At 43.2% G+C, this 26,684-nt stretch overlaps 1 protein-coding gene across 2 annotated transcripts in view; it reads right to left on the bottom strand.

Moving 5' to 3' along the window:
• Positions 1 to 10,703: 10,703 nt before the first annotated feature.
• Positions 10,704 to 26,684, bottom strand: part of AK4 (adenylate kinase 4) — a 58,484-nt gene continuing 42,503 nt past the window's right edge. For both annotated transcript variants that reach the window (XM_063427883.1, XM_063427884.1), the window contains exons 5-6: positions 22,702 to 22,820; positions 10,704 to 12,236 (exon numbers count right to left, since the gene is read on the bottom strand). In XM_063427883.1, coding sequence (XP_063283953.1) covers positions 12,098 to 12,236; positions 22,702 to 22,820 — 258 coding nt within the window. In that variant the 3' untranslated portion in view covers positions 10,704 to 12,097. The remainder of the gene's footprint in view (positions 12,237 to 22,701; positions 22,821 to 26,684) is intronic.

Below are 26,684 nucleotides of genomic sequence, written 5' to 3'. Positions count from 1 at the left end.
TACTCATATTTAAAAAATATTTAATTAGTTAAACAATAATGCAATTAGAAAACCATTTAGAACCAGAATTAAATATATATATAAAAAATATATATTTTTGTTCATGCATTGTAAAGATCATGCATAAAAATGTGTATGTAGGGGGGCGGAGCCTGACTGCCGAGGCAATCTGTTGCACTAACTGGGAGCTCCAAGCTACAAACGAACAAAAACAGAAAAATACCCAAACAACAAACCCCCAACTCACAGCAAAGACCCTCTGTACACCCTCTGAAGACATGGGGCGCAAAACAAAAAAAACAAACATGGAGACAGGCCCATGGTGCAAGCGGGCCCAACATGGCGGCGCTCCACGGAGGCTGCTCCCACTTCTCCGACGACCTCTCAGGGGAGGAGTACTTGCCAGCTCCCACGTCGGGACGATCATCGCAACCGACCACCACCAGCCTGGACTCTGCACCAGTGACCGCAGCGGTCCTGAAGCAACTGCTCGCGGATCATCACAACGGCATACACAAAGACATCTCTGCACTATGGGGCGATCTAAAGGGGTTGACAGCCCACCTGACCACACTTGAAACCACAGCCGAAACCAACACTCGTGACATAGGCGAACTTCAACGGGCAGTACATGACTTGCACCTGCAACATCAGAATCACGAACACCGCATGGCGGAACTAGAAGACACCAGGAGGCCAAACAACCTGAAGGTTAGAGGGGTCTCTGACACAATACCCGAGACAGAACTGCCGCGGGTTATTAAGCGTATACTCGCAACAACACTGCCACCTACACAAGCCCACAGTATCAACCCGACTACCTGTTCAGGATACCCAAACCACAAAGTGCGCCAACCGCGGCCACACGGGACATTATAGTCACTTTCCGACACAGAAACGACAAAAAGGAGGTCTTGGATGCCCTGCGGGGAAAAACACCCCTCCAATGTGAAAACATGGCTCTGAGCTTCTTTGACGATCTCTCGAGCGATACCCTGGCATGGCGGAGGTCCCTCCGACCCCTCACCACACTTCTCCGTCAGCACGACCTCCAATACCACAGGCGACCATCCCACACACTTACCGTCCAGCAGGGGCCTGACTCTCACAAGATCCGAGACCTTAATGACGCAGCACCGCTCCTGCAAGCACTAGGCATACCACGGGACTCTCTTGTCCAGCCGGGCCATGAGAAAACAGCCTCCCCAAGGCACATGTGGGACCCGACCAGAACAGTCCAGTTCGTACCGCAGGGTCTAACACCCGACCCCTACGTGGCAGTCACCACCTAAACGAGGTCGGACGGAAACACTGCATAATTGCGATGTGGCACGGACTTGAATGCCACCCATGCCTCATACCCACGCAGGGCTTTGGGTAACTCTTTCTTCACGAGAACTGTCATACACCTCTTTGGCCCCTCGAACTAACCCTGTAGACAGCTGTTTACTTTAATTTGTTTACATTTCATTTTAATGTTTTATATATTTTATCTCAACTGCTGGGTTTCCTTGTGTTAGGCCCCGGAACGCAGCGCAACGCAGCTCTCCACAGAGCCTGCTCTGCATTACAATTTATATTTCACATAGCCATAAAGGTCATTGTATATGTCATAGTTAATTAACGTTCAACACCTACGCCTAGCCCAATCGAACACCCACGAGAGTCTACCGTCCCAACCGGTCACCCAGCCATAGCTACTATGCAGCACTGACACAACAGATTAAACCAACAGGTCACCACATATAGGCCTAGACACCAGCGCAGGAGGATGATAGACGGTGCGCTGGAGCTGGTTACACATAAACTCTTGCGGTAAACTGTGTTATCACGACATGGGATCACTCAGCAGAACAAAGTGCTCACCAACCTCACACATGTCTATCAATCACCCTTTTTATCTCCATAATTATTGGAGCTTTTTCAGCACAGTTTCCTATAGGCCTCATATGGGGAGATACAGAGACTATACTCACAGGCTTCCCTAACGAAGGACACGGCATACACGAGCCACTCACCCGTGTACACTAGTCAAGAGCACACTCCCATCTAGTGACGGGCTCCATCCCTCTCGCTAGAGATAAGTATCACCACAATGCAACAATGGGGGCATCGGCCTTATGCTACAATGGGTTCTGTTTTTAAGGTTTAAAAATGTGTACGTAAAGAATTTAAAAAATAAATAGATTAATTACCTTTTCTAATAAAAACAAATATATTAAGAAATACATAAATAGGTGCCTCTCCTGCTCTTATCCTTCTCCAAATGGATTATTTTTAACCAAAAAAATGGCTGATTTCTCAGCCAAATCCTTAGCTTCCATTCATTTTTATTATATTGATGTGTTTATGTCCTTGCAGAAAAATGGGGACTGTGGGGGTGGTGGGTAACCATCTTTTTAAATGCACAAAAAATTACAATGACCTATATATTGGATATTCAGATGATCTTTTACGTTGTATAAATCACCACCAATCAACTATTGGTAATTGTAGAAATCATTATCTGAATGTTAGAATTGCTGTCATGGTGTTCAAACACTAGATGGCAGTAAGGAGTACTGTGTTACTGCCTCTGTACAATAATAGCTCTCTGTACATCTTCTGTGCACCCTGCATGAACACATAGTGGCAGTAATATGTTTTGAGATTCTTCACAGTGGACATCCCCGTTGCTCCTTGATAGTTGTGCATACATTATTTCTCTTCACTGAGTTTTGATCCAGGGTGGGAAATTGTCTAACATAGCCATTGTTAATTCCACATGGCAGCTGTTCCTGGAGCAGGTACGTTCCCAATTATCTGTAGTGTAAGTAAAGGTTAGTTGGTGATCCATGTCTGCAAACATTTCAAATGGACAAAGAGGGCACTCTAATTTTAGGGGTGTGAGAGGGGGTAAGGCCAGGGCCGGGCTGTTCTGAGAAATTCTAGGTGGCTTACTAAAAACAATTTATTCAACTAAAATTTAAGTTAAAACAAATAAAATGTATCAGGGATAGATAGGCCAAATACTGACACCCCCCGGCGTTAGTTTCACACTTTCTATCAGCAATGTAGGATCTAGTTAACTATAATATAAAGAAAAATAAATGATCTTAAAGGCACAGGGAGCATTGTTTTATGGGATCATGACAAGTGCATTGTGGGTAAACGCACAGCTCACTCATCACTATCGTATTGAGCAAGTGACATGAAAAGGATAAAAACTGGGAAATCAAGTCACAAAAAGAGGGATTTGTCTGACAAGGAGGGCAGGTGGGTAAAAAAAGAATCATAGCGTTAACATAGGTAAATTTATAAATCTTTATTTTTTTTTTAAATACACTCTGCAGCAAAACATATGCACATGTATGTACCATGTAAATGTAATAAAAATGCAGGATTCTGACTAGGAAGTACCGGGCAACCAATACAGTGTTATACTTTTTTTTTTTTTTTATCCTGAGGAAAGTCCAATGAGGGGCTGAAACGTTGATCGTTTTTATGCATACCTAATAAAGTATATTGATTTTTTAAAGGGACACTATAGTACCCTGAGGGTGTCCCCCTCCCGCGGCGCTGAAGGGGTTAAAACCCCTTCAGCTACTCACCCTTTTCCCCCGCCGGGCTCCCTTACCTCTCCTCCCCTGCCGACGTCAGCGTCCTTGTTTGACGTCACCGGCGCCGAATGCGCATGCGCGGCAGTGCCGCGCGCGCATTCAAAGTGTCTGTAGGAAAGCATTTTTCAATGCTTTCCTATGGACGCTCTGCGTGATCGAGGCATTATATGCCTCAATCATTGCCGATGCGCCTCTAGTGGCTGTCCGGAAGACAGCCACTAGAGGCTGGCTTAACCCCAGATGTAAACATAGCAGGTTCTCAGAAACTGCTATGTTTACATCAGGCAGGGTTAACCCTAGAGGGACCTGACACCCAGACCACTTCATTGAGCTGAAGTGGTATGAGTGACTATAGTGTCCCTTTAAGAAGACCGTGGAGTGCAGCCTTACTTGTGGATACTCTCTTTGAATCAGCCTGCAGGGCACCCGGCAGTATTGGATGCAGCGTGAGTGCAAGGAGTTTTTGCAGTGCACATTGGAGATTATTCTCTACACAGCGAATGAAGGAGATCTGAAGATGAAACTGCAAACATCAGCTTAAAGCAGCCAAGCAGTAACTACATCAGAGTAAAGAGAATTTATACAAATCAGATCTTTTAGCCAAAAAATTGCAGTTCCATTTTTAGTTCAATAGAATAAATTATTTAATGTAAAAGGTGTTGTTTTGTTGCTGGTTAATTTTTCCTCCAGTTTGAGCTGATGTGTTTCCTGAGTATTCTAAAATAAGCAGATTGTCATTTGTTTGGATCACTGGCAGCAGCCTGATATGCAGTGCTTAGAGGAGTATCACTGGCAGCAGCCTGATATGCAGTGCTTAGAGGAGTATCACTGGCAGCAGTCTGATATGCAGTGCTTGGAGGAGGATCACTGACAGCAGCCTGATATGCAGTGCTTAGAGGGGGATCACTGGAAGCAACCTGATATGCAGTGCTTAGAGGAGGATCACTGGCAGCAGCCTGATATGCAGTGCTTAGAGGGGGATCGATGGCAGCAGCCTGATATGCAGTGCTTAGAGGAGGATCACTGGCAGCAGCCTGATATGCAGTGCTTAGAGGAGGATCGCTGGTAGCAGCCTGATATGCAGTGCTTAGAGGAGGATCACTGGCAGCAGCCTGATATGCAGTGCTTAGAGGAGGATCACTGGCAGCAGACTGATACGCAGTGCTTAGAGGAGGATCACTGGCAGCAGCCTGATCCGCAGTGCTTAGAGGAGGATCGCTGGTAGCAGCCTGATATGCAGTGCTTAGAGGAGGATCGCTGGTAGCAGCCTGATATGCAGTGCTTAGAGGAGGATCGCTGGTAGCAGCCTGATATGCAGTGCTTAAAGGAGGATCACTGGTAGCAGCCTGATATGCAGTGCTTAGAGGAGGATCACAGGCAGCAGCCTGATATGCAGTGCTTAGAGGAGGATCACAGGCAGCAGACTGATATGCAGTGCTTAGAGGAGGATCGCTGGCAGCAGCCTGATATGCAGTGCTTAGAGGAGGATCACTGGCAGCAGCCAGATATGCAGTGCTTAGAGGAGGATCTCTGGCATCAGCCTGATATACAGTGCTTAGAGGAGGATCACTGGCAGCAGCCTGATATGCAGTGCTTAGAAGAGGCTCACTGGCAGCAGCCTGATATGCAGTGCTTAGAAGAGGATCGCTGGTAGCAGCCTGATATGCAGTGCTTAGAGGAGGATCGCTGGTAGCAGCCTGATATGCAGTGCTTAGAGGAGGATCGCTGGTAGCAGCCTGATATGCAGTGCTTAGAGGAGGATCACAGGCAGCAGCCTGATATGCAGTGCTTAGAGGAGGATCACAGGCAGCAGCCTGATATGCAGTGCTTAGAGGAGGATCACTGGCAGCAGCCAGATATGCAGTGCTTAGAGGAGGATCACTGGCAGCAGCCTGATATGCAGTGCTTAGAGGAGGATCTCTGGCGTCAGCCTGATATACAGTGCTTAGAGGAGGATCACTGGCAGCAGCCTGATATGCAGTGCTTAGAGGAGGCTCACTGGCAGCAGCCTGATATGCAGTGCTTAGAGGAGGATCACTGGCAGCAGCCTGATATGCAGTGCTTAGAGGAGGCTCACTGGCTACAGCCTGATATGCAGTGCTTAGAGGAGGATCTCTGGCGTCAGCCTGATATACAGTGCTTAGAGGAGGATCACTGGCAGCAGCCTGATATGCAGTGCTTAGAGGAGGCTCACTGGCAGCAGCCTGATATGCAGTGCTTAGAGGAGGATCACTGGCAGCAGCCTGATATGCAGTGCTTAGAGGAGGCTCACTGGCTACAGCCTGATATGCAGTGCTTAGAGGAGGCTCACTGGCAGCAGCCTGATATGCAGTGCTTAGAGGAGGATCACTGGCAGCAGCCTGATATGCAGTGCTTAGAGGAGGATCACTGGCAGCAGCCTGATATGCAGTGCTTAGAGGAGGATCACTGGCAGCAGCCTGATATGCAGCGCTTAGAGGAGGATCACTGGCAGCAGCCTGATATGCAGTGCTTAGAGGAGGATCACTGGCAGCAGCCTGATATGCAGTGCTTAGAGGAGGATCACTGGCAGCAGCCTGATATGCAGTGCTTAGAGGAGGATCGCTGGTAGCAGCCTGATATGCAGTGCTTAAAGGAGGATCACTGGCAGCAGCCTGATATGCAGTGCTTAGAGGAGGATCACAGGCAGCAGACTGATATGCAGTGCTTAGAGGAGGATCGCTGGCAGCAGCCTGATATGCAGTGCTTAGAGGAGGATCTCTGGTGTCAGCCTGATATACAGTGCTTAGAGGAGGATCACTGGCAGCAGCCTGATATGCAGTGCTTAGAGGAGGATCACTGGCAGCAGCCTGATATGCAGTGCTTAGAGGAGGCTCACTGGCTACAGCCTGATATGCAGTGCTTAGAGGAGGCTCACTGGCAGCAGCCTGATATGCAGTGCTTAGAGGAGGATCACTGGCAGCAGCCTGATATGCAGTGCTTAGAGGAGGATCACTGGCAGCAGCCTGATATGCAGTGCTTAGAGGAGGCTCACTGGCTACAGCCTGATATGCAGTGCTTAGAGGAGGATCACTGGCAGCAGCCTGATATGCAGTGCTTAGAGGAGGATCACTGGCAGCAGCCTGATATGCAGTGCTTAGAGGAGGATCACTGGCAGCAGCCTGATATGCAGCGCTTAGAGGAGGATCACTGGCAGCAGCCTGATATGCAGCGCTTAGAGGAGGATCACTGGCAGCAGCCTGATATGCAGTGCTTAGAGGAGGATCACTGGCAGCAGCCTGATATGCAGTGCTTAGAGGAGGATCACTGGCAGCAGCCTGATATGCAGTGCTTAGAGGAGGCTCACTGGCTGCAGCCTGAAATGCAGTGCTTAGAGGAGGATCGCTGGTAGCAGCCTGATATGCAGTGCTTAGAGGAGGATCACTGGTAGCAGCCTGATATGCAGTGCTTAAAGGAGGATCTCTGGCAGCAGCCTGATATGCAGTGCTTAGAGGAGGATCACTGGCAGCAGCCTGATATGCAGTGCTTAGAGGAGGATCACTGGTAGCAGCCTGATATGCAGTGCTTAGAGGCGGATACCCCAGCTCCTCTCTGTCCATATCGCTAATAAGAGAGTTACAATCCCACATTTGCAATTTTTATTTTGTCCATGTTGAGGTGGCACCAATGGTTCAACTTTTCAGCTGAAGGAACTAATAATGTCAATGTGGAAGTGCCATTTGTGCCCCTTGGTTCGTGTTATATGTCCAAAAATGGAGGCAGCGTTAGAGAATCCTGGTTCCATCACTACTAGAGCGGGCTGTAGTGGTTATGGTGCCTAGAGTGCACCTCTAATACTGTTCTGCTTGGACTATGGATGATAGGAGCTGGAGACCAAAGGCTGTGGTAACATCTATCTTACTGTGTCCTGCTTATTTAATTAGCACGCTGTGAATTTGCCAAATACTTTGATAGAAAGTGTAGGCACAGAGTCAACAAGTGAATATTTCAGCTCAGGAGAACTGCGCACGTTTCAAAGCACAGTATGGGGTCGGTGTGAATTATCATGCAGGGAACAGGTTGTGAGCACACAAAGGCAAATATGGAATTTGGAATTCAACGAAAGGCAGCAAGGCATATTAGTCATTCCTTCAAAGGAAACCACATTCAACACAGGCTTTTCTTGTAAGCGAGGCTTTCTAAACTATAAATGTATATCCTTCACAGAAGCTATTGAAATTACATCGACAACAAGTAAAAGCGTTTTCTATTGTGTTAGTAAATAACAAAGAGACTATAATCTTCAGTTTTAGCTTTGGAAATTCTGGACCATGTGCTTTAAATGTGCTGTCACTAAGCTGGTTGGCACATTCTAACACCTCAATAAATGTTAGCTATGAGTTTGTTTAAATAATGCATTAAAAGTTTTTTTGTTTGATTTTTTGCATAAAATGCATATTTCCCACAATCCTCTGTAAGCAGTCTATAAATGTGCATGCACACAGGTGCCAGGTGAAAATGTGACATCATCAGAAGGCGACATCCTTTATGGCCCAATGGAAAGCTCCCCTCAGCTCACCTCCATTGCAATACGCATCGCAGAAAATGTCTCGGTAGCATTTACTGGGTCTGGTAAAAGAGTAACGTTTTTATTTTTATTTTAATTCTTTATTTTTAGTTGTACAAGTTATGACAAACGAGCCCGTGTTGCCACAATAGCAGTCACAAGCATAATATCATCATACATGGTCAAACATGGCAAGTAGAAGGCCTGCACAATTTTATAATATTATAAGATATAAGCTTTTGGTGCTCCAATAGCAGTCCTCGAGCGCATTGTCATATCTAGCAATAGGAGCATTAGATAAGCAGGCACAGTTTTATGGAAATACATAGATTCACAGATGCATGTACATCATGGTGCTAAGTGTTTACAGGCTATAAATGCATGAATGTTGGGTCTCTTTATCGTTTGAGCTTCATGGTTGAACTATAGCTTTGGCTGCCACGGCCACCAATGTGTAGTGTGTGGAGCTATGTGGGAATGGATCTAGTGTGTGAGTTGTGGGGGTGTCTGTCAGAGCCTACGTGCAGTAGTGCCTGGTATATGTGGTGGCGTGTGTCTGCCAGGTGCTGTGTCATGTCGGTTGGGTTAATCTGGAAGCGAGTGGGAATGCAGGGTTGTCAGGTAGGTCAGATCAAGTGTGGGGCTGTGGGTGCTGGCTGTTATGTCAATGTTTGCGGGGGTATATTAGCACCTTAGGTTTGAGGTGCAAAGTCCAGAATTAGCCGATGCCCTGGCTTGATGGTAAGCAGAGGGCAGCAAGAGTTCAGGAGGCAGAGTTCAAGTATGTCCACCCCAAAGCCCCGGGCCGCCCTGGAGACCTGCATCTGCGGACCATGTACTCGGGTACTCTTGGTGGAGGCCGCGTTCTTCCCTGTGCAGGGGCTGCCAGAGACCCTGGTAAAGAGTCGCCATCTGTGGCGTCAGATCCTCCGCACCAGTGGCCGATGCTCCGAGGATGATTCTCTGGTGGTCTTTAGCCCGAGTAGGCTCATCTTGTAAGGCTGTGTGTTTATTTCGTGGAGTGCCCAGTGGGGGACCCACTGTTTTCCCGCCGTCTCTCCACTTATTTTTCACTGCTGGTGCTTTTGGCTGCTTGGAATAGTTAGCTGGCTTGTCTCAGAGGCATGCAAGGTTTGCAGGTTGGCTCTGCCGTTTGGGCATACTTGCATTCTGCGACGTCTCGCTCTTTGCCTGCATATGTGGCTGTGTGATATCCGCCATCTTGGGGTGAGCCGTCTGGTCTGTACTCTGCGTCATTGTTGGTGCTTGGGCCTGACAGTAGTTAGTGGTGGTCGCCCGTGGGGACCGGGATAACCCCCACCAGTCCAGAGGGAGGAACAGCAGGACGCCGGTCGGAGAACTGGGGGAGCGGCCGTCTCTCCCCAGCTCAAGCTCGGGTAGGCCTCAATCGTGTTACTCCGGTGCTGTACCGGGTCATAAGCGGTACCTCCGCATATGCCCGCATCTTGTGAGTAGTTTGGGTACCAATTTGAGTTGATGGCTGCTGATGGCACAGAGTTAGCTCAAATTTTCTAGCCCAGACGAGGCACGTCTGATCCGTTCAGCGGTCAGGCTCCGCCCCATGTTTGTTAGTTTGTCTTTTTTCAAAAGAAGACAATTCCTTAAATTATGTGCTGCACCCTATAAATCCTCATTTGTGTCCTCTACGAGTTATACAGCTAGGCTCATCCTGCCTTTCAGTGGATTTTACTTTAATAATTACAGTACAAATTATTGGATGGTGTGAGCACATATACGATGATAGGCTGTGAACGCTGGGCTATAGTCCGGTCCGAATTTCCCATTAGACAAAGTAGACACCTGTTCACAGGCACATGGCCAATGGGGATATCACAAATGTCTATTCAGATTGTTAAAAGTCACACAGCCCTTGATAGAGTTCAGTCTGAGGGAGACGTATCTCTTAGAGGCCCATTCTCTACCACCGAATCCCTGGAAACCCTTACATGTTTATGTTAATTAGAGACCGTTTTCGCAAAATAAATCTACTGGGAATAGAATAGAATGCACTGGATGGAAGCGAAAATCCAAAATAAACACTGGTCCCTACAATCTCAATATATACTGCAATATGGCTGTTTAAACAGCATTCGATTTCTTTAACCTCTAGTATTACAACTCCTATCGTCCTAAACCCCAGGACAGCAGCTCTACTTTACCTGATGTGCAGGTATATGTATGAGTGGGGATCTTGCACCAGTGGGTGGTCCTGATTGGCCCACCATTATAGTGTACAAAGATCAGCCATATTCATGTGTTATCGGTAGTTTATTGCGAGGGTCCAGAGCACGGTAAAAGATCTCCCCTCTACTGGCTATTGGTGTCTTACATTTTGTACATTAATGGTCAACTCACGGTTTAGTGAATAATCTCAACATGTATTAATAAGCTTTTTGACAGAATGCATTTGTTACAATAGCTGGTCAAGCACAGACATGCTCCCCATTCAGCCAGTCCTGTCACCCGTCCTCTGTCCCCCATCCAGGAATATGTTTTGCTAATATTGACAAGTTGTGAAAGTGCTTTGCAATCTTGCAAATCAGCTGGGTTAATACGAGTTATTTTAATGTACTTTATTTTACTCCACTGGTCATTCCAGCCATTCCACAAACAGTTGTTCTAGATAAGTATACAAGTATATTTTTAAAGTTGCCTTGCCACCCAAAATGTTCTTTGCATCAGTCAGTTTAATGTAACCACTATACAGTAAATTAATTTAGCTATAACCAAAGTTCCATGTATGATGTTTCGTGAGCATGGAGGCCGCCATCTTGAATTGATCACAATTGTTTAAACGCTGAAAACATTTATTAAGAAATAACATGAGAGAATGTTATGAGAGCAGCCAATTAAAACCTAGGATTTTGTTCTAATTAGGCGGATTAGTTTCCAGCACACCAAAGTACAAGGAATAAAAAAAAATTAGTGTTTAAGGTACCTTATGATGCAGGAGACCCACCTTGTGTACAGCATGTCAAAGGTAATTTAGAAATATTTTATGTGGTTTTATTAAATGACAAAACATACAAACAAATTGCTAAACAGATAAAAAATATCAATACACGGTAAGAGGAGTTTTTAAAGTGCAGAAACAGAACAAAGAAATTTAGGTGACAGCGTCACTTTAAAAATTCTGTTCCGCAGTGATTCACTCTGCTTTACATATGTACATGTGCTACAGGGCACACCGTTTAATGACGGGGAGTACACACACCGTGAAATATCAGAGCTTGATTAAGACAGAGCAGCTGCAAGCCTCTGTTTTATTAATCTCATACTTTTCTTTTATAATAATAATAATAATATATATAATAATGCAAGTGCAGAATGCTATCTTTGTGCCGGGAAAAGGGGCACCTTTGGGGTTATTACAGACAATGCATATGCAGAGAACGATTACCAACAGGCTACGGGAGAACTAAAACTCGTATTATGATTTACCAGCCGTTGGTTATCCATGGGTACCTGAGGAGGGGCGGTGGGTACCTTTGACCACAGGAACCTCAGTATAACGAATGACACAGACAATGTAGTTATTCAATCAAACAAAACTCCATTCTGATTCCATGTCCTTTGGCATTTTTGGGGCAATAAAGTTATATCATTTTGTATATTTAAAAAAATAAAGAGATACATTGCTCACAATATAATACAGCAAAACGTCTCTTAAGATCACATATAGCAAAGGATACTATTAACAAGTCGCTTATAGATATCTTTTAAATTTAAAACTCTGTCCAAAAAAATAAAAAGAGCAAAATAATTTTCAAAATATGTCAGACAAGAAGTTTGTTGGTTTGCAAAACACTGACCTCATGTTAAACCAAATCAGACACGGGTGCTTAAAGCTACTAAAGAAAATAAAAAAGGCAATATATCTATATTTGGTAAAACTAGAACATAGCACCACGTGGATACAGCACAAATATAGATCAATAGGTAACCATGTTCCTTATTGCTCCTCAGCGCGGAACGCTTGACTTGTATCCTCCGGGTGCACGGGGGTTATTTTTGTACCGAGGAGCGTGTAGATGTACGGCCAGATCTTGTTTGTTTCAGTGCCTGAAAAGGTATGCAGGACGCCTCTACTCCTGCAAGAAAATTGGAGATATATACGTCATGTAGGTAAAACAAAAATAGATTTCAAAAAAATTAAAAATTCCATAACTGATATCCCTCGCACACGGAAACGTTTGGCTTAGCCATCTTTGGAATTCCTATACCAAGCCTGCCTCTCTCACCACCCCCATTTTTGCCTCTTTTTTCTTGATTTCTCTTCTCTCTTCCTATCTGTGCTAGGCTTCTTGGCTCGGGCGTTCTCCTAACGGTCACAGGGCGATCCTACGGGCATTACAGGATACCATTACCTTTTTCTTTTGGTTGTCAGAATTCCTTTCTGGCCTCTAGGCTTCATTTTGGTCCATAGTGTCTTGCTACTAGAGACAATATTTTTCCTATTGTTCAAACAATGTATTTTCCAACTAGCTTGTTATTTTCTATAAGCAAAATATACATTGTTATTTTTTAAAAAGTCATCCCCATTTTTTTTTTTTTTTTAACAATAATCCTACAAAAAGGAAATATATGTCCACTTATTATTTATATCTTCATTACAGTTAAATCTAACACTTTATAAATTGCAATTAAGCCAATTGCCATGTTAGCTCAGTGACCCAAGTTTAACATAACATGCATAAAAATGCTTTTTAACCAAGTTGTTGTTTTTTTTTTTAATTAGCAAAGTTTTTTCAACAAAATTTAATTGCATTCAAGCAAATTTGTTTGTGTTTTACATTTTTTTTTTATTCTTTATTTTTCGTGCATATATTATACAGGTAACATTTTTCTAGCAATGCCACAACAGCTATTGCCAGGAATTTAGTAAACAAGTAAATACAATTGTATGGCATGAGTAACTGTGCACATTTTTTTTATATATGTATGAGGAGAGTGGTTAGTAGTATAGCGCAGTTCTAGCGTGATTATGAGAAACTATGTTTAGATAAAAACAATCAGGTTAGGTAGCTAGGGCTAGTGTGCGTAATGACCGCCAATTTAGATTCTTGTTAGGCATAAACATGCTATCGCTAGGGGTTTAACAGTCAGATTGCTATCGGCACAGTCTGATCAATAGAATAATATGCATAGGAGAAAATAGGGAAAAAACTGACCAGGGGGCGGAGCCTGACCTTCAAACGAGCCAGACGTGGAGCGCCGGAGCTCCCGTTTCTTTCAGCCCAAAGAGCATTAAAACCCGGCGGACACGATTACTAATCGAACCCAACTGGGTGCATAAAGTCAGGGGGACACGGGGAAGCTGACTAATACCTCACCCCTTCAAGAACCCGAGGTCCGTGCCGCGGCCTGCCTGCACCAGAGCTGGGGGGAAACGGCTGATCCCCCTGTGCCTCGAGAAAGGTCTTGGACCAGCGACACTCCAACCCCCCACCCTCTAGACCGGCGGGGGTCATCCCGGTCCACCCAGAGACTGTACCGGATACCAGCGCTCATCATACAGCTACGAGCCGTTGCCCAAATCCCGACGTCTCAAAATGGCGGATGGCGGCTGCTCGCGACCACGAGGCGAAGGCCCAGAGCCGGGGCGGTCAGATGATCACACCGCAGACATCCTAGAGAGGCTTGACAAGACCTTTTAGCGCTTCTGGCGGAAGCTGCAGAAGCTTACTTTCATTCCCGTGGTCAGTCTACTGCCGAGAGACAGGAAGGTTCAGGCCCAATCAGAGAATGGGCCTACCACCACCAAAAAGCAGGCGCAGAACGGAAGGCCGGCGCGCACCAAGAAGCACCCAGTATCAAGGCTATCGAAGGCTACAGGCACCAACTTGGGCTACAAATACATGACGACAGACCCCAAGCACCCACAAAGGCGACTCCCAAGGCACAAGCGGGACGCCACAGCGCGGCATCCAAAATCTACACAACGGACCTACAGAGCCCACTTACCTAGCTCACTGGGGCAGAACCGGAGCCTTCCCAGACCACAAGCCATCAACAGGTTGTCACAAGCTCAACTCCACGCACGAACCTGGACTGACAACCCCATCGAGCCTCACAATGTCGAGACATCAACAGCCCGCACCAAGAACATACCTAACGTGGGCATCGGCTGAAACAAAACTGGACTGATCAATTGAGGTGAGCGGTCACTGGCTGAACTGACCACTGAGAGCCGCACAGGATCCAACGGTCTCCTCCTTAAGTGACTGATGTGCTATCATGCCAGTAACCTTTAATTGCACTGCTTTTCTATGATTATAAGCTTAGACAGCCATTAGGCAAACTTGGGCATCTCTCTCTACACTTCTACACCCTCAGATTACCTGCCTAGACCCACAGTTTAGCTTGTTTACTACACTTATGCCAATTAGCCAGCACGTTACTCAATGTAGATTAGTGCAGATGTCTATGCAGTCCCATGTATAGTGTTGCTCTCTCTATTCAGCCTGACTTACACAGACCTCGTTTATATTTACCAAAGCTAACTCGTGACTAAACTTGTACAAATGCAGACTAACCATAAAAAAGTGCAAGTACTAACATACCCCTGATTGTTGAAAATGTTACGCAAAAGCATGTGGATTGCCTTTGGGGTACCCCATGCTGCACGACAAAAATAAAGAATGAAAAAAAAAAAAAAATGACCGCTGAAGTGCTTGTCTTTACATGAGTGTCCGTTTATCAGTTGGTGCCCAAGTGTATCATGAGTGTCTCTGCTATCGCTTAGTCGATACCGAGAGGTGGGAGGCTGCATATGTATAGTAGCCAGAGTCCCTGTAGCCACATTAGCGGTTATAGACAGGTTAAGAAATAGGTGTAGCTCAATAGTTGTGTGGCAGTCTTGAGTAATCACTTTGTGGTGTATGTCACGAACGCACCCTACTCCAAGAGTGTGCGTGACGTAGTTGTGGTGGTGAAAGGGTTAAAGTACACTATTTGTCTGCACAAGACCGGAAATAATGACAAAATCCCCCTTTTAACACCACCCACACTTAAACATAATAATATAACTATTACTATCTTAACGCTGCCACCACCAAGACAATTTATAAATGGGGTGCCTTGGTCCCCCAGGTAAATCAACAATAAAAACCCACTAAATATTACTTAGCACAATATCTATGCAATTACAAAAATACTAACTAGTCTCTTCAGGTAACGTGATTCTTAACCAGACAAAGGTAGAACTTAATAAATGAATGTTTATTATGAGCAAAAATAGTCACAGTGCATATAACAATATATAATAAACAAATTATTTACACCAACAGCATTTAAAAACAAAAAGGATAAAATAACAGAAGTCCTAATTACTCACTTAGGTTTTCAAAGTACAACTTCTGTCCAGGGGGTCTCTGGCAAGGAAGGATGATGGTGACTCACTCAAAATTAGATCTTGGCCCCAAGCAAGTACACACCACCCTTCAGGATCACAGGAGATATACCCTGTGGATTATCACACCTCACCCAGGGGCGTACCTATAGTGATTCTAAGTGACCACCTCCTTTGTTCCAGAAACAACAAGCCAAATATAAACTTTTGGTTTTATCTCCTCTATTGTACTTGCAACAGAAATAATAATTGCCTCTATGAATTTGTTATTGTTTTCCCATTCCATAGACATGTTGCACGCCCCGCCCACGATCCAATAGGACAGACATCACAACTCCTGCCACACGGTTTAAGTTGTGCAACTCATGTTTAGGCTTAATTAAGAGATTGGGCTTGTCCCATTCCAAATATAATAAAAATGAGGCTTTATTATTATTCTGTGGGGTAAATATGAATGTTTTTGTCCTTCCTTTGGATATGATACTGGAACAAAGCTAATGGCATGTACATATCAAAGAGATTTACTCATCACTTACAAATGAAGAGACATTCAGACTTTTTCCAAGTGTAGAACCTCACACCTTGCAGAGCCTTAATTACTTCCCGTCCATATAGTGAACTCCTTTTCACATTCCTATGCCATTCATACTACCCCTTCTGTCATCTGACCTCTGTGGGTCCTCAGCAATAGCATCTATGTAATTTGTGCCACAAATTACATTAAATGATAATATTTCATAGTGTAATAATAAATTATGCACCCTTGCCGTGACAGTGTAGTTTATGGAACAAGCTGTGTGCAGGCTGGCTTTATGTGTCTATAGTGATGTATTTCTTGAGATTCCTCAGGTTTGTGCCCATAGACCTATAATGTTTGTTGTATGAGTGTTTGAGGTTATGTAAAGGCTTCCCATGCTCATCTATCAATTTTGCGTCTCAGTGTGATGTATTGGAGCGTATGAGAGCGTGTGCTCTTGCGAGAGGTGGTGTGTGGAGAGGCTGTTTGGTCGCATGTGACCTCAGTTGCTTTACAAGAGATATTGCCCTGCTGGGGTGTGTGAGCGGTTAACCTGCGAGGAGTGCTAGTATTTGTCTGAGTGGAGTAGTAGTGCTGGTAGTGCAGTGCAGGATTCGTGGGTTGCATCCTCGGAGGGAGGGGTACTTACATTGTCCCGCTACAATGTGTAAATGTATGTGTGGGTGTACAGGCGTGTCCCGTTAGTTTGAGGTGGGTTATGCAGTGCATATTGTATCATTTGGTGCTAGATATATGCGGATTTGACCATAGAGGGTAGTCACCGAGTGGCGACGTGTAAGCTAAATCATAAAACATTCAACAGGGTGGGAAATAAACTTTTGGTGTTAGTTATATATGCATAGGATTATACGTGAGTCCTAGATATGTCTCTGCTGGGGCGGCTGGGTACCCTGCGTCATACTGGTCCCCAGAGGCTGTCGGCGGTCCGTGGTCTCGGAGCTCCCGTCCCGTGGGACAAAGGGAGTGATGTGTTCTGGGTCCCAGTTGTCTGTGGTTGGTCTCCGAGGTAGATTAGCAGTGGTCGGAATGTCCAGACCCAGTGTCTCCAGGAGCATGGGTGCACCCTCCATTGAGGTGAGTGTATGTTGTGTTCCGTTCTGTTGCACTGTTAGGGGTTGGTCCCCCACCTGTAGGGGTTGGTCCCCCACCTGTATTCAATGTTCGCCGATCTCAAGCTACTGGTGAGGGGAGAGAAAGTTTTTCTCCAGGTGAGTGTGGCTCTCATGAGGTCCTGGAAGAAGTTCAGTGTAGTTCCTTCGAAGGTCAGCGGTGTTTTCCCTTTAATAGCCGCCATGCAGTATTTGTCTTGTACTGTTGGACATTTAAGTATCATGTCCCGGGCTATGTTTGTTGGTGCCCTGACGGATGAGGGTAGGCGATATATCTCTGCTGTGGCTAGTTTTTTCGCCGTAGTTGGAGGCAAGATTGTGGCCAGGAGGCGCCTGGAGTAGTGTGGTAGTTAGTTTGGCGAGATTTCGGCAGGGATGCCCCTTATCTTTATGTTAGTGCGCCTTCGCCTTTCTTCCAGTGCGGTAAGTTGTGCAGCCATGTCTCTTTGTTGTGTATATAAATGTTGCACTGATTCATGTAGCTCAGACAGGTGGTCCTGTAAGCTCGTGATGTCTTTTTCAGATGCCTGCACCCTGTCGGTAATTGCTTTGATGTCTTTCTTAATGGGAGCAAGTTCTGCCGCCAAAATTATGTGGAAGTCCGTCAGCAGGGTTTTTAGATCTTGTCTGGTGATTGGGGCCGTGTCTTCCTGCTGTGTTGGGCTCTCTTCTTGGGCGTCCATGGAGGCCTCTGTGTCTAGGTGGTGAGTGTGGGCTACGGGGCGCGGGGATTCGACAGGGGTGGTTTTGGCCTGCAGAGGCCGTTGGAGCATGGCCCCGATATCTCTGTTGTCTGCTGTGTGTTGCGGGCACTGGCAACGGTGTCCCATGGCTGGCATATGTGCCGGTTGATCTATCGTCTCAGGGGCTGCCCAGTCCCACATTTGCCTTTCCGCTGTGCCTCTCAGGATCGCCTCCAGGCCCGCGTGCGTCAGCGCGGAGTAGGCCCCGGTTTTCTTTCTCCGCCTGGGCTGATGGGAAGCCGCGAAGAATGGCATCTACCGCCTCAGGAGGGGTTAAGGGATCGTAGTGCCCACTTTTTGTAGCTGGATGGGCCACTTGTAGCTGGATATTCCCTGGATTTAACAAGGTTTGTGGAGGAGCATACAAGAATGGCGTCTCTCCAAGCTCCGCCCCCTGTGTTTTAAATTGTAATCTTAAAACAGGCAGCTAAGTAAGCCAGAAACTTATCACACTGCTTTGTGGTCAGCAATATGATGCTCTTTTAAACCCTGGGGATAAAGATTTAGACAGAGTTAGGACCATCGCACATGGACTGCTCCTGTGCATCGGCCTATAAAACCGTCCAGTATCGAAAAAGTAGGGAATCCAATCTGCCTACAATAATTGGATTTGAATGATTCAAATTATGTGCTTTAGAACTGGCTCCAACAGTGGTACCAAAAACTTTTTATAGCACTGAAAGTCAAATTCCAAGAAAGGCTGAGCTTTTAAACGGTTCCTGTTGTGGTAAGTACTATGCAGTTTCAAAAAAATTACCAGCAGGGGTCAGGATTCTGAATCAGAGCTACACGTTAAAGACAATCGTGTTAAATAAGACAAAAAAACTGTACTATCTATAGGAAAAATGATAGTGAAGCAATAGGGAAAAATTGATGTAAAGGAAGATATTTATGGAAAGTCCTAAGTGAAAACACACAAACATCCATACTTCTCTCTCACAGTAATGTTATGCTTCTACTTAACAACAAAAAAAAAACTTCCAAGATAACAAACCCAAGAAACAATTAAAGAGAAATTGCTAGAGGACAGCAAAGAATAATGAGAGACTGAGAATTCCGTATTACGTGAACAGTAATAGACAAGACAAGATCTAAACAAACAAGTTAAGGGGAAAAAAGAAGCAAATAAATTGAAAACCAAATTAATTGTGGATAACAATACTTTAATGTCCCTGGAAAATATTGGTCAGGCTTTTATTATATTTTATAGTGGTCTATATTGCCTCCTCTGATGAATGAGTTTGTTAATTTTGGGGAAGTATCAAACTAGAAAATCAATATTCATAAAATCTCGGTTCTAGACTCTATCTTGAGTCTAGATATAAGAGAACTCAAAGAAAGGCGTTAGGACTTTTTGTGAAGAATGATTTCGATATCTTGGGAATACGCCTTATGAGAGACACTAATCATATTATGGCAACACAACTTATCAATCTCATAAAGCAGACAAACTAGTTATTAAAAGAGTGAAGACACACTGAGATATCATGGTGGGGCCGAATCAATGTAATTAGTTTGTGTGTTATTCCTAAATGGTCTTATTTATTCTATATGCTCCCTCTTTTTATTTCTGATGAATAGTTAGATTTGATACAGACTAGATGTTTAAATGTTATTTGGCAGGGATTCAGAAGGTGGTCTCAGCTCTCCTAATATTAGATGCATTTATCAGGCTGACGTAATGGCCCACGTGTACAGACTCGAAGCAAAGCTAACTGGTATGGAGGGTTGGTATAAGATCGAGAACTTTTATGTCAAAGCATTGGGTAAACAACCAGAGAGTCTGAATATTATTCTGCACAGAACTCTGAAAGCCTTGTTTGGGATAAAGAAATCTCTAGATCTATAATAAGGTCTCGCCTTTCTCCCCTCAGACTTTTTAGATTGTATTATAAGGGATATACATTTGAAGAACTGCAGGCGTTTTAGGATTACACATATTTGTCAGCTAGTAGACAAATCTATAATTGGACAGCTTTTAGAATTAGTGTCAGTAGTACTTTAAGGGTGAAAAAACGTTTTCATTCAAATACGTGCTGAAGGATTAAGCGAGATTTGGGGACAAGTTAACCAATTTGTTTAATAATAACGTGTCAAAATAATTAGTTGCACGGGCTTCTGATATGATTAAATCCTTGTTAAAATTGGAGTCCCACCAGCTCTTTTAGCTTGGGAAATGTAGATAAGACTGGCATTCTGCTCTGTTGGATAATTACCCAGCGATAGAGTGCATGAACTTACTAGAAACTCACTACAAGGTTGTTAATAGATGGTACATGATACCCACCAGATTGGTATAATGTATGATCTAAGCACGTCTTTATGTTGGTGATGTTTAATGGAGGGAAATTATGTTTATATTTGGTGGGAGTGCGATAAGGTCAGAGATTTTTGGAGTAATTTATTGCACTGGTTAGATATTATGCGGAGTAATAAATTAAATAGATCACCGCTGGTTGCTTTGCTCCATATAAACCGGGCACTTTTAGACTTGGCAGACAAATTCCTACTAATTCACGGTTTAACATCCGCGAAAATAGCCATCACTCATAATTGGAAGTCTCACACAAGACTTACATGGAAAGCAGTAAAAAAAAAAAAAAAAAAAAAAAAAAAAAATTAATTTTAAAGAAAGCCACCTGTGGGATGTATTTGAATTCCTATAAAAAATATAAAGTTTGGGACGGTTGGTTAAACAAACTGGAGGTGAGACAAAAAGGATTTCAGACTTAGAGTAACGCGTAAAATCTATTTGGAAACAATAACATTTTATGATATATCACCTTGACCTCTGAGTTTCGATAAGTCAGTTTTTCTGTCACTTTTTTCAGTCTCCTTTTTCTTTATTATATATTAGCGATTTAATGATTTTTAATTTTTTTATATATATATGTTTATTACTCACATGTTTACAGTCTATTACTTTATGTTACATCAATGAAATGATGAAAGAGAGGGAGAAAGGGAAGGAGAAGATAAAACCAGGGGGACATGGCACCCAGACCGCTTCATTGAGATAAGATGGTCTGGGTGCCCATAATGTCTATTTAATGAAATACATTCACGGTATTTGTTAGTAAAGTTTCTGATTATACTGTGAGTAAAAAACTTAAAAACACTGCATTGTTTCAAAAACTGTACGTGACACGCTTCACCCCTGCTTTTTGCAGAGTTCTGCAGTAGAGTGAATGAAAGTTCTGCTGGGACCTGCCATTATTGAAGAAGCACACCTGGTGCGGAATAAAAACGTGAAGTTCTCAATGGGCCACCTTTATCATAGATTATTACCTATCTGGGCTCCAACTATCTCATTTCTCAATACTTCTCTCTCTGACTAGCTCACACTAGGCAGGTGCCACACTCTAGTTAACTCGTTATCATTTGACAGTACAGTCATGTCTGCTATTTCTTAGATATTGTGTGTTATGCGCATGTCTACATGCTTAGTGTATACATTTCAGCAAATTACTTATTATTTAGCTCCTTCAAGAAGTTCAATCATGCTATGGATGTCAACTCCCTCTTTTATGTTTAATTTATTGTATGTATAATTTAACTAATGTATGACTGTTTACACATTATTCCTCTTTTATCTTTCTTTCTTCATATGCACCTATGTGTTGCTAACATGTCGATTTGTGATTGTTGGACCCAATGACCCCCATTGATAACTTATGTCGCCATCAGACGGCGTGGTAGAACACTCTTTGTAAAGTTGCTATCATCACTGTGCTATGTTTAATATCAATAACAAAGAAAAGTCTAAACCGGAAGAACACTGCAAAGCACTAGTAACAACCTCCTCTAAGAATAATTTAGCAAACAGTATTAACAAACCATTATTATTATTTTTTTTTTTTTTTAATTGTGTACAAAAATGTTAAAAATGCACTAATATTTCTTTCATACAGTCGGCTGTAGTGGCTACGGTTGGAGTAACTCTGTAATGGTTGCTTCTTACCAAAAGCGTAACAATAAGCCCAAAATACCTAACTAACTCAAATGGGGACGGGATCAAAATACAATGATGGGCCTGAAACAGGGGACTGAATAGAATCAAGACAGGACTGAGATTATTTCAGTTCAGCTAGCAAGTTTATACTATACTATACATACAGATTTGTTATAAAGAATGAAACATCAATGTTTGTAACTTAATAACCTGCACCATTTTTGGCATGTCCAGACCTGTTATTGCTTCACAGTGGATTCACGTGTCTGTATGTATATATTAAATAAATACGAAGATACGCACATACACACCCACAAATATAATAACAGATAGAAGCAAGTCGCCACACATACCAAAAGCGAGATAAAATGTGCTGGTTGCAGCATACAATGTGTCTCTTGTATTGAATTATATTACGTTACACTCTCAATGCCCACACAAATTTGTAAAATAATGTTTTTGCTAGATTATTGTTCAGTCCAAGGTTAGACTCCCTGGCCACAGCATCACGCTCCTACTAATTTACTAACACACAGGATACAAAGCAGAGACTCAGGGGCTGTAGGGTCACAAACTGCAAGCGGTTTATTCATAAAATTTGGAATTTAAAATTTTAGATCAAAATAAAAACTGGAGAAATAGCTGAACTGGAGTATTTTGTAGAATTATGTCATTTCTAAAATTGGGAATTTCCCTATAATTTTTTTTATATTTTACAACCCCAAAGAACATGATCCCCCTCAGTTACAGACAAAAAAAAAAGTGAATTTTAGAAGATTACAGGGCACATGGTCCTGTTAATTAATTTACTAATATCTTCAGGTCACAATTTTTCATGCTTAAAAATTGAGAGAATAACTTACTTATATAATTCTATAACTGGTTTCGCAACGTCTTTGTACTGACGAAGCCGAGATACCACAGCGTCAGGTTTGTCGTCCTCGTGTTGAATGAGCTTTTCCCCAGTTACATCATCGATCCCCTGAAAAATCCAGAAAATTAGAATAAACACTAGTTTTAGCTCTTAAATCTAATTGTGCAAAGTGTTTATAAATTAATTACTTCTTAAAGAGCACCAGTAATATCTTCATGTGGCGGTATACCCTTCTGAAGATGGGTTAATACCGCCTGTGGTCGCCCCTTCCAGTTGTGATCAGCTCCAGAGTGATTACAGCTGCTGAGTAGTGATTACAGTTACTGCCGAAAGGTAACCGCGTTATCACCCAAACACTAAATCGAGACTGAGTGAAGGGCGAAGTAGATCTGTTTATTCCCAGCCAAATGGCTCACATTTATACAGAATCTGGTATAGTGCACACCCCCTAAAACACACCCACAAAACGTCCACAAAATGCATGGTTATCATGACTCAGCAAAAACAGTAACAAAAATGAAAAACCATAAAAACACATATTTCCCACATAGAAACCCAAACAGTCTATACATCCACGGATAGCCTGGAATTGAGCGCCCATCATATCCAAAGCGCGCTCAGATCCCATGAACAGAGCCGAAACGCCTCTGTGTGGAAGTTCGGACCGGCCGCACACATGCTCCTATGCCCAAAACAGTTCCAGGGCGTTTTTGGCCGGTCAACCTAGAGAGTTCCATGTGAAAGAAATACCCAACGCACACTCTGGCTTCTTGGTAGTGTTTGTCCGTATGAACCATACGAATAAACCTACCGAATGGCGCTGTCCTGACGTGTATGGGAAAGGAGCAGGCGTTTGTCCAAGTTCAGCAGTGTTCGGGAGTTTCAGTGTCCGATTTTAGTTCCACGCGATCGATGCCCAAACACCGCTGCCTGCATTCTCGCAAACAAGATGGCAGCCACATATTTCCCACGCGTTCATGCATACGAACGGCGGCCACTCAGCCGCACAATTAGAACCCACACTGATAGAACTGTCAGGAGAGGTTAACAAGGGTCAATAAGCTCAGAGGTGGTCCGCAGTTCGTGGGTTGGTTCAACTCCTGAACAGTCCAAAGGAATCCCACATACCCAGTCTTTCAATAGCCTTTTAGCATGGTCCATAGTCCTGAGTCTGGATGCTACCAAGCAGGCTCCTCCAGGAGCTCGTGGCGAGAGGGAAGTTCGCCACAATTCATTTTAAGTACTACTAACACTACATTTTGACTTTTTTTTTTACATGTTAAAGAGCCTATTTACTAAACAATGATTTGAAAACAGACACTTTCTGGAATGCATCTATCTTATTTTGGCAGCTCCTACACAAGTACCTAGGAATCAGCCAGCATGAGGAGGTAACATGTTACTAAAAGGCACATTTGCATCTTTGTCAAAATAGCTGACCAAAAAAATGTGGTTCATTTTTTTTTTTACAAACATTGCTAATTGTAACTTTGCTTTGTTCTAAAATCTCCAAAACTCACTAGTTAGTGAATTGACTCCTAAGTTTCTGAAATTAACAGTAATATGATTATATTTTGTGAATTTTAAAGTGCTTCTAGTCTTTCTGTGAGATTAAAAGCACTTTACAAATACGTAAAACAGACATAAAAGTTAAACGTTTCTGATAGTCAGATGAGCTGACTGAATGCCTGATAAAAGAGGTGGTCTTAAGCTTATTTTTACAGTCTGTAAGCCTGGTGCCCCTCTGATTGAGCACAGTAAAGAGTTCCAGAAGGTGGTGGGCAGCGTGGCTAAATGCCCGGGAAACTGAGTTTGTCTTTATTCTGGGCACCTACAGGAGGTATTCGTTGGCTGACGGAAGTGAGCGAGATGTAATGTCCAATGTCAGGAGTGTTATCAGGTATCGTTAGAGGCTTTGAAGGTGAGCAGGCCAATTTTTAAATATGTTCGCCATACAGTAAGGGGTGTCTAATGATTTTTGTTAGCTATAAACTGTATGTTTGTTACAGACTTGTCATGTCACATTCAATACAACTGGTATTAAAACAAACAGACCTCCTAATCAACCAATAAAGCTGGAAGAAATGGCGAAATGCACCAATGCGATCACATGTTTAAAGACACTTATACTGTACTTCAGATGAAATACAGGGTGTCTCAGCCAATATGCAAGTGTTTCTACAACGTGCAGAGCATGGGTAACCTTGACTAAGCACACTGCTGGGCAGCATTGTCAATGACACCAATTACACCATGGGCACCCCCATTCCCTCCTTCCAATCACACACCTGCCACACATGGTAGGTGTGCTCTCAGTATTATGGCTATTTATCAGCTTTGACAAAAGAAGGAAGACACAGCAGTAAGTGCTGTATGTATCTAGCACCTTAATTTCATAATTATCCATCAATATTTATTTTTCATGAATAACCTACCCCCAACAAATGGGGGTATCCGAATATCTTCTAAAACATCCTACTGATTGCCGTATCCAATGAGGCTTACAAAGACATGTCACTATGCAATATATCATTAGATAGACCAGTACAAAAGGAATAGAGAAATCTGCATTGGGCTTATACGACTGTATACAATGCAAGATGGACGTCGAGTCTGTGGGTGTCAGCATGGAGGAAGCCATAATGGAATTACGGCACAATTAGCAAACCATTGTAGACAGTTATCAATATAGAAGCAAGGCAGCAGGGATCATGTGACATCCGCATCCAATCACAGTCAGTGATTTGCAGGTTAGTTCCCAGCATTCCACTGTGAAACGAGCAATATATGGTTCTTTGAGCTCTCTCTTTTATGTGAGTTACGGGCAGATTTTAAAATGTTGTATGATGGTGTAGAGAGAACGGCTTTAAAATATCTGTCCTACTTGAATATAAAAACGCCATTTTCTTCACACTGTGAGGATTCAAGCTCACTTTCAAGAAACGTAAAATGTGTCATTTGCTGCTAGAAACCAAGTACTTTGATGTTAAAAATTAATTTTTTTTAAAAATTTTTTTTTAAAGACCAATCTATGCCAGATACGATAGACAATACATCCAACATGTCCAAATCTTAAAAAAAGGTAGCATCTGAGGGACTCTCACTTCTGTCATGGATTCGGGTCCTGAAAATGTTGCGATTCTGAATAGGGCTTTTTTTGTTTTCATGCTTGCAACAGTTTTGTTAAGTTGTACCGGCAAAATAATGAGTCGTTATTTCATTCTCACGACATGTGCCAAATTCCAGCCATTGTCATGCAATTTCTTCCCCGCTTTTAGTCTTGGGAACTGGCAGACTAAAGAGTCTAATAAAATGGTCTAAAATATAGAAGAAAATTGGAAAAACAGGACAATAAAAGGCACACGTTCTGAATGTACCAGCAGCAGGGGATGATGTGGTGTATGATCTTGCTGCTTTGAGAAATATTGTACAGAAATCTTTCCACTGTGATATTAAAGAGAGATATATAGTGTGCAAAGGTCACAGAAACACAATTTAAAAGCATCAACAATTTTATAAGAGCCTTATTTCTAGTTCGCTGATATATTTTTTTCAATACAAACCACTTTGACTGTTATTAAGATAGTTTGCTTCGGCGAGAAGAGGTCAAGAACCTTCTTTCACAATCTTTAAACATATCTAAGCAACCCGAATAAGTGATCACTAGGGAAATCAAACTCAATGGGCCAATGGCAATACAAGAGAGAAGGCCATTCGGCAAGGGGTCACTTTTAGAATACGCCCTCTTATTCTTACGGCTATCCAGATATTAGGGATCAGGCAGCTGCCAGAATGAGCTAGATCAGTGGTTCCCAAACCTTTTAGGTTCAAGGCGCTCTTAATATTTCAATATTTTCCAAGGTGCACCAAGTCAAAACAAATTTCTAAGTTGTATATCAATATAGTGCTGTGGCATATACTGGCGCTATAGTATAATATACAGTGTTGGTGTTTGATTGAAGGGGTGCCTGC

The sequence above is a fragment of the Pelobates fuscus genome, chromosome 7, assembly GCF_036172605.1.
Source record: "Pelobates fuscus isolate aPelFus1 chromosome 7, aPelFus1.pri, whole genome shotgun sequence".
Classification (NCBI taxonomy): domain Eukaryota; kingdom Metazoa; phylum Chordata; class Amphibia; order Anura; family Pelobatidae; genus Pelobates; species Pelobates fuscus.
The sequence above is the reverse complement of the archived record's forward strand: the minus strand, read 5'-3'. Positions and strand labels throughout refer to the sequence as shown.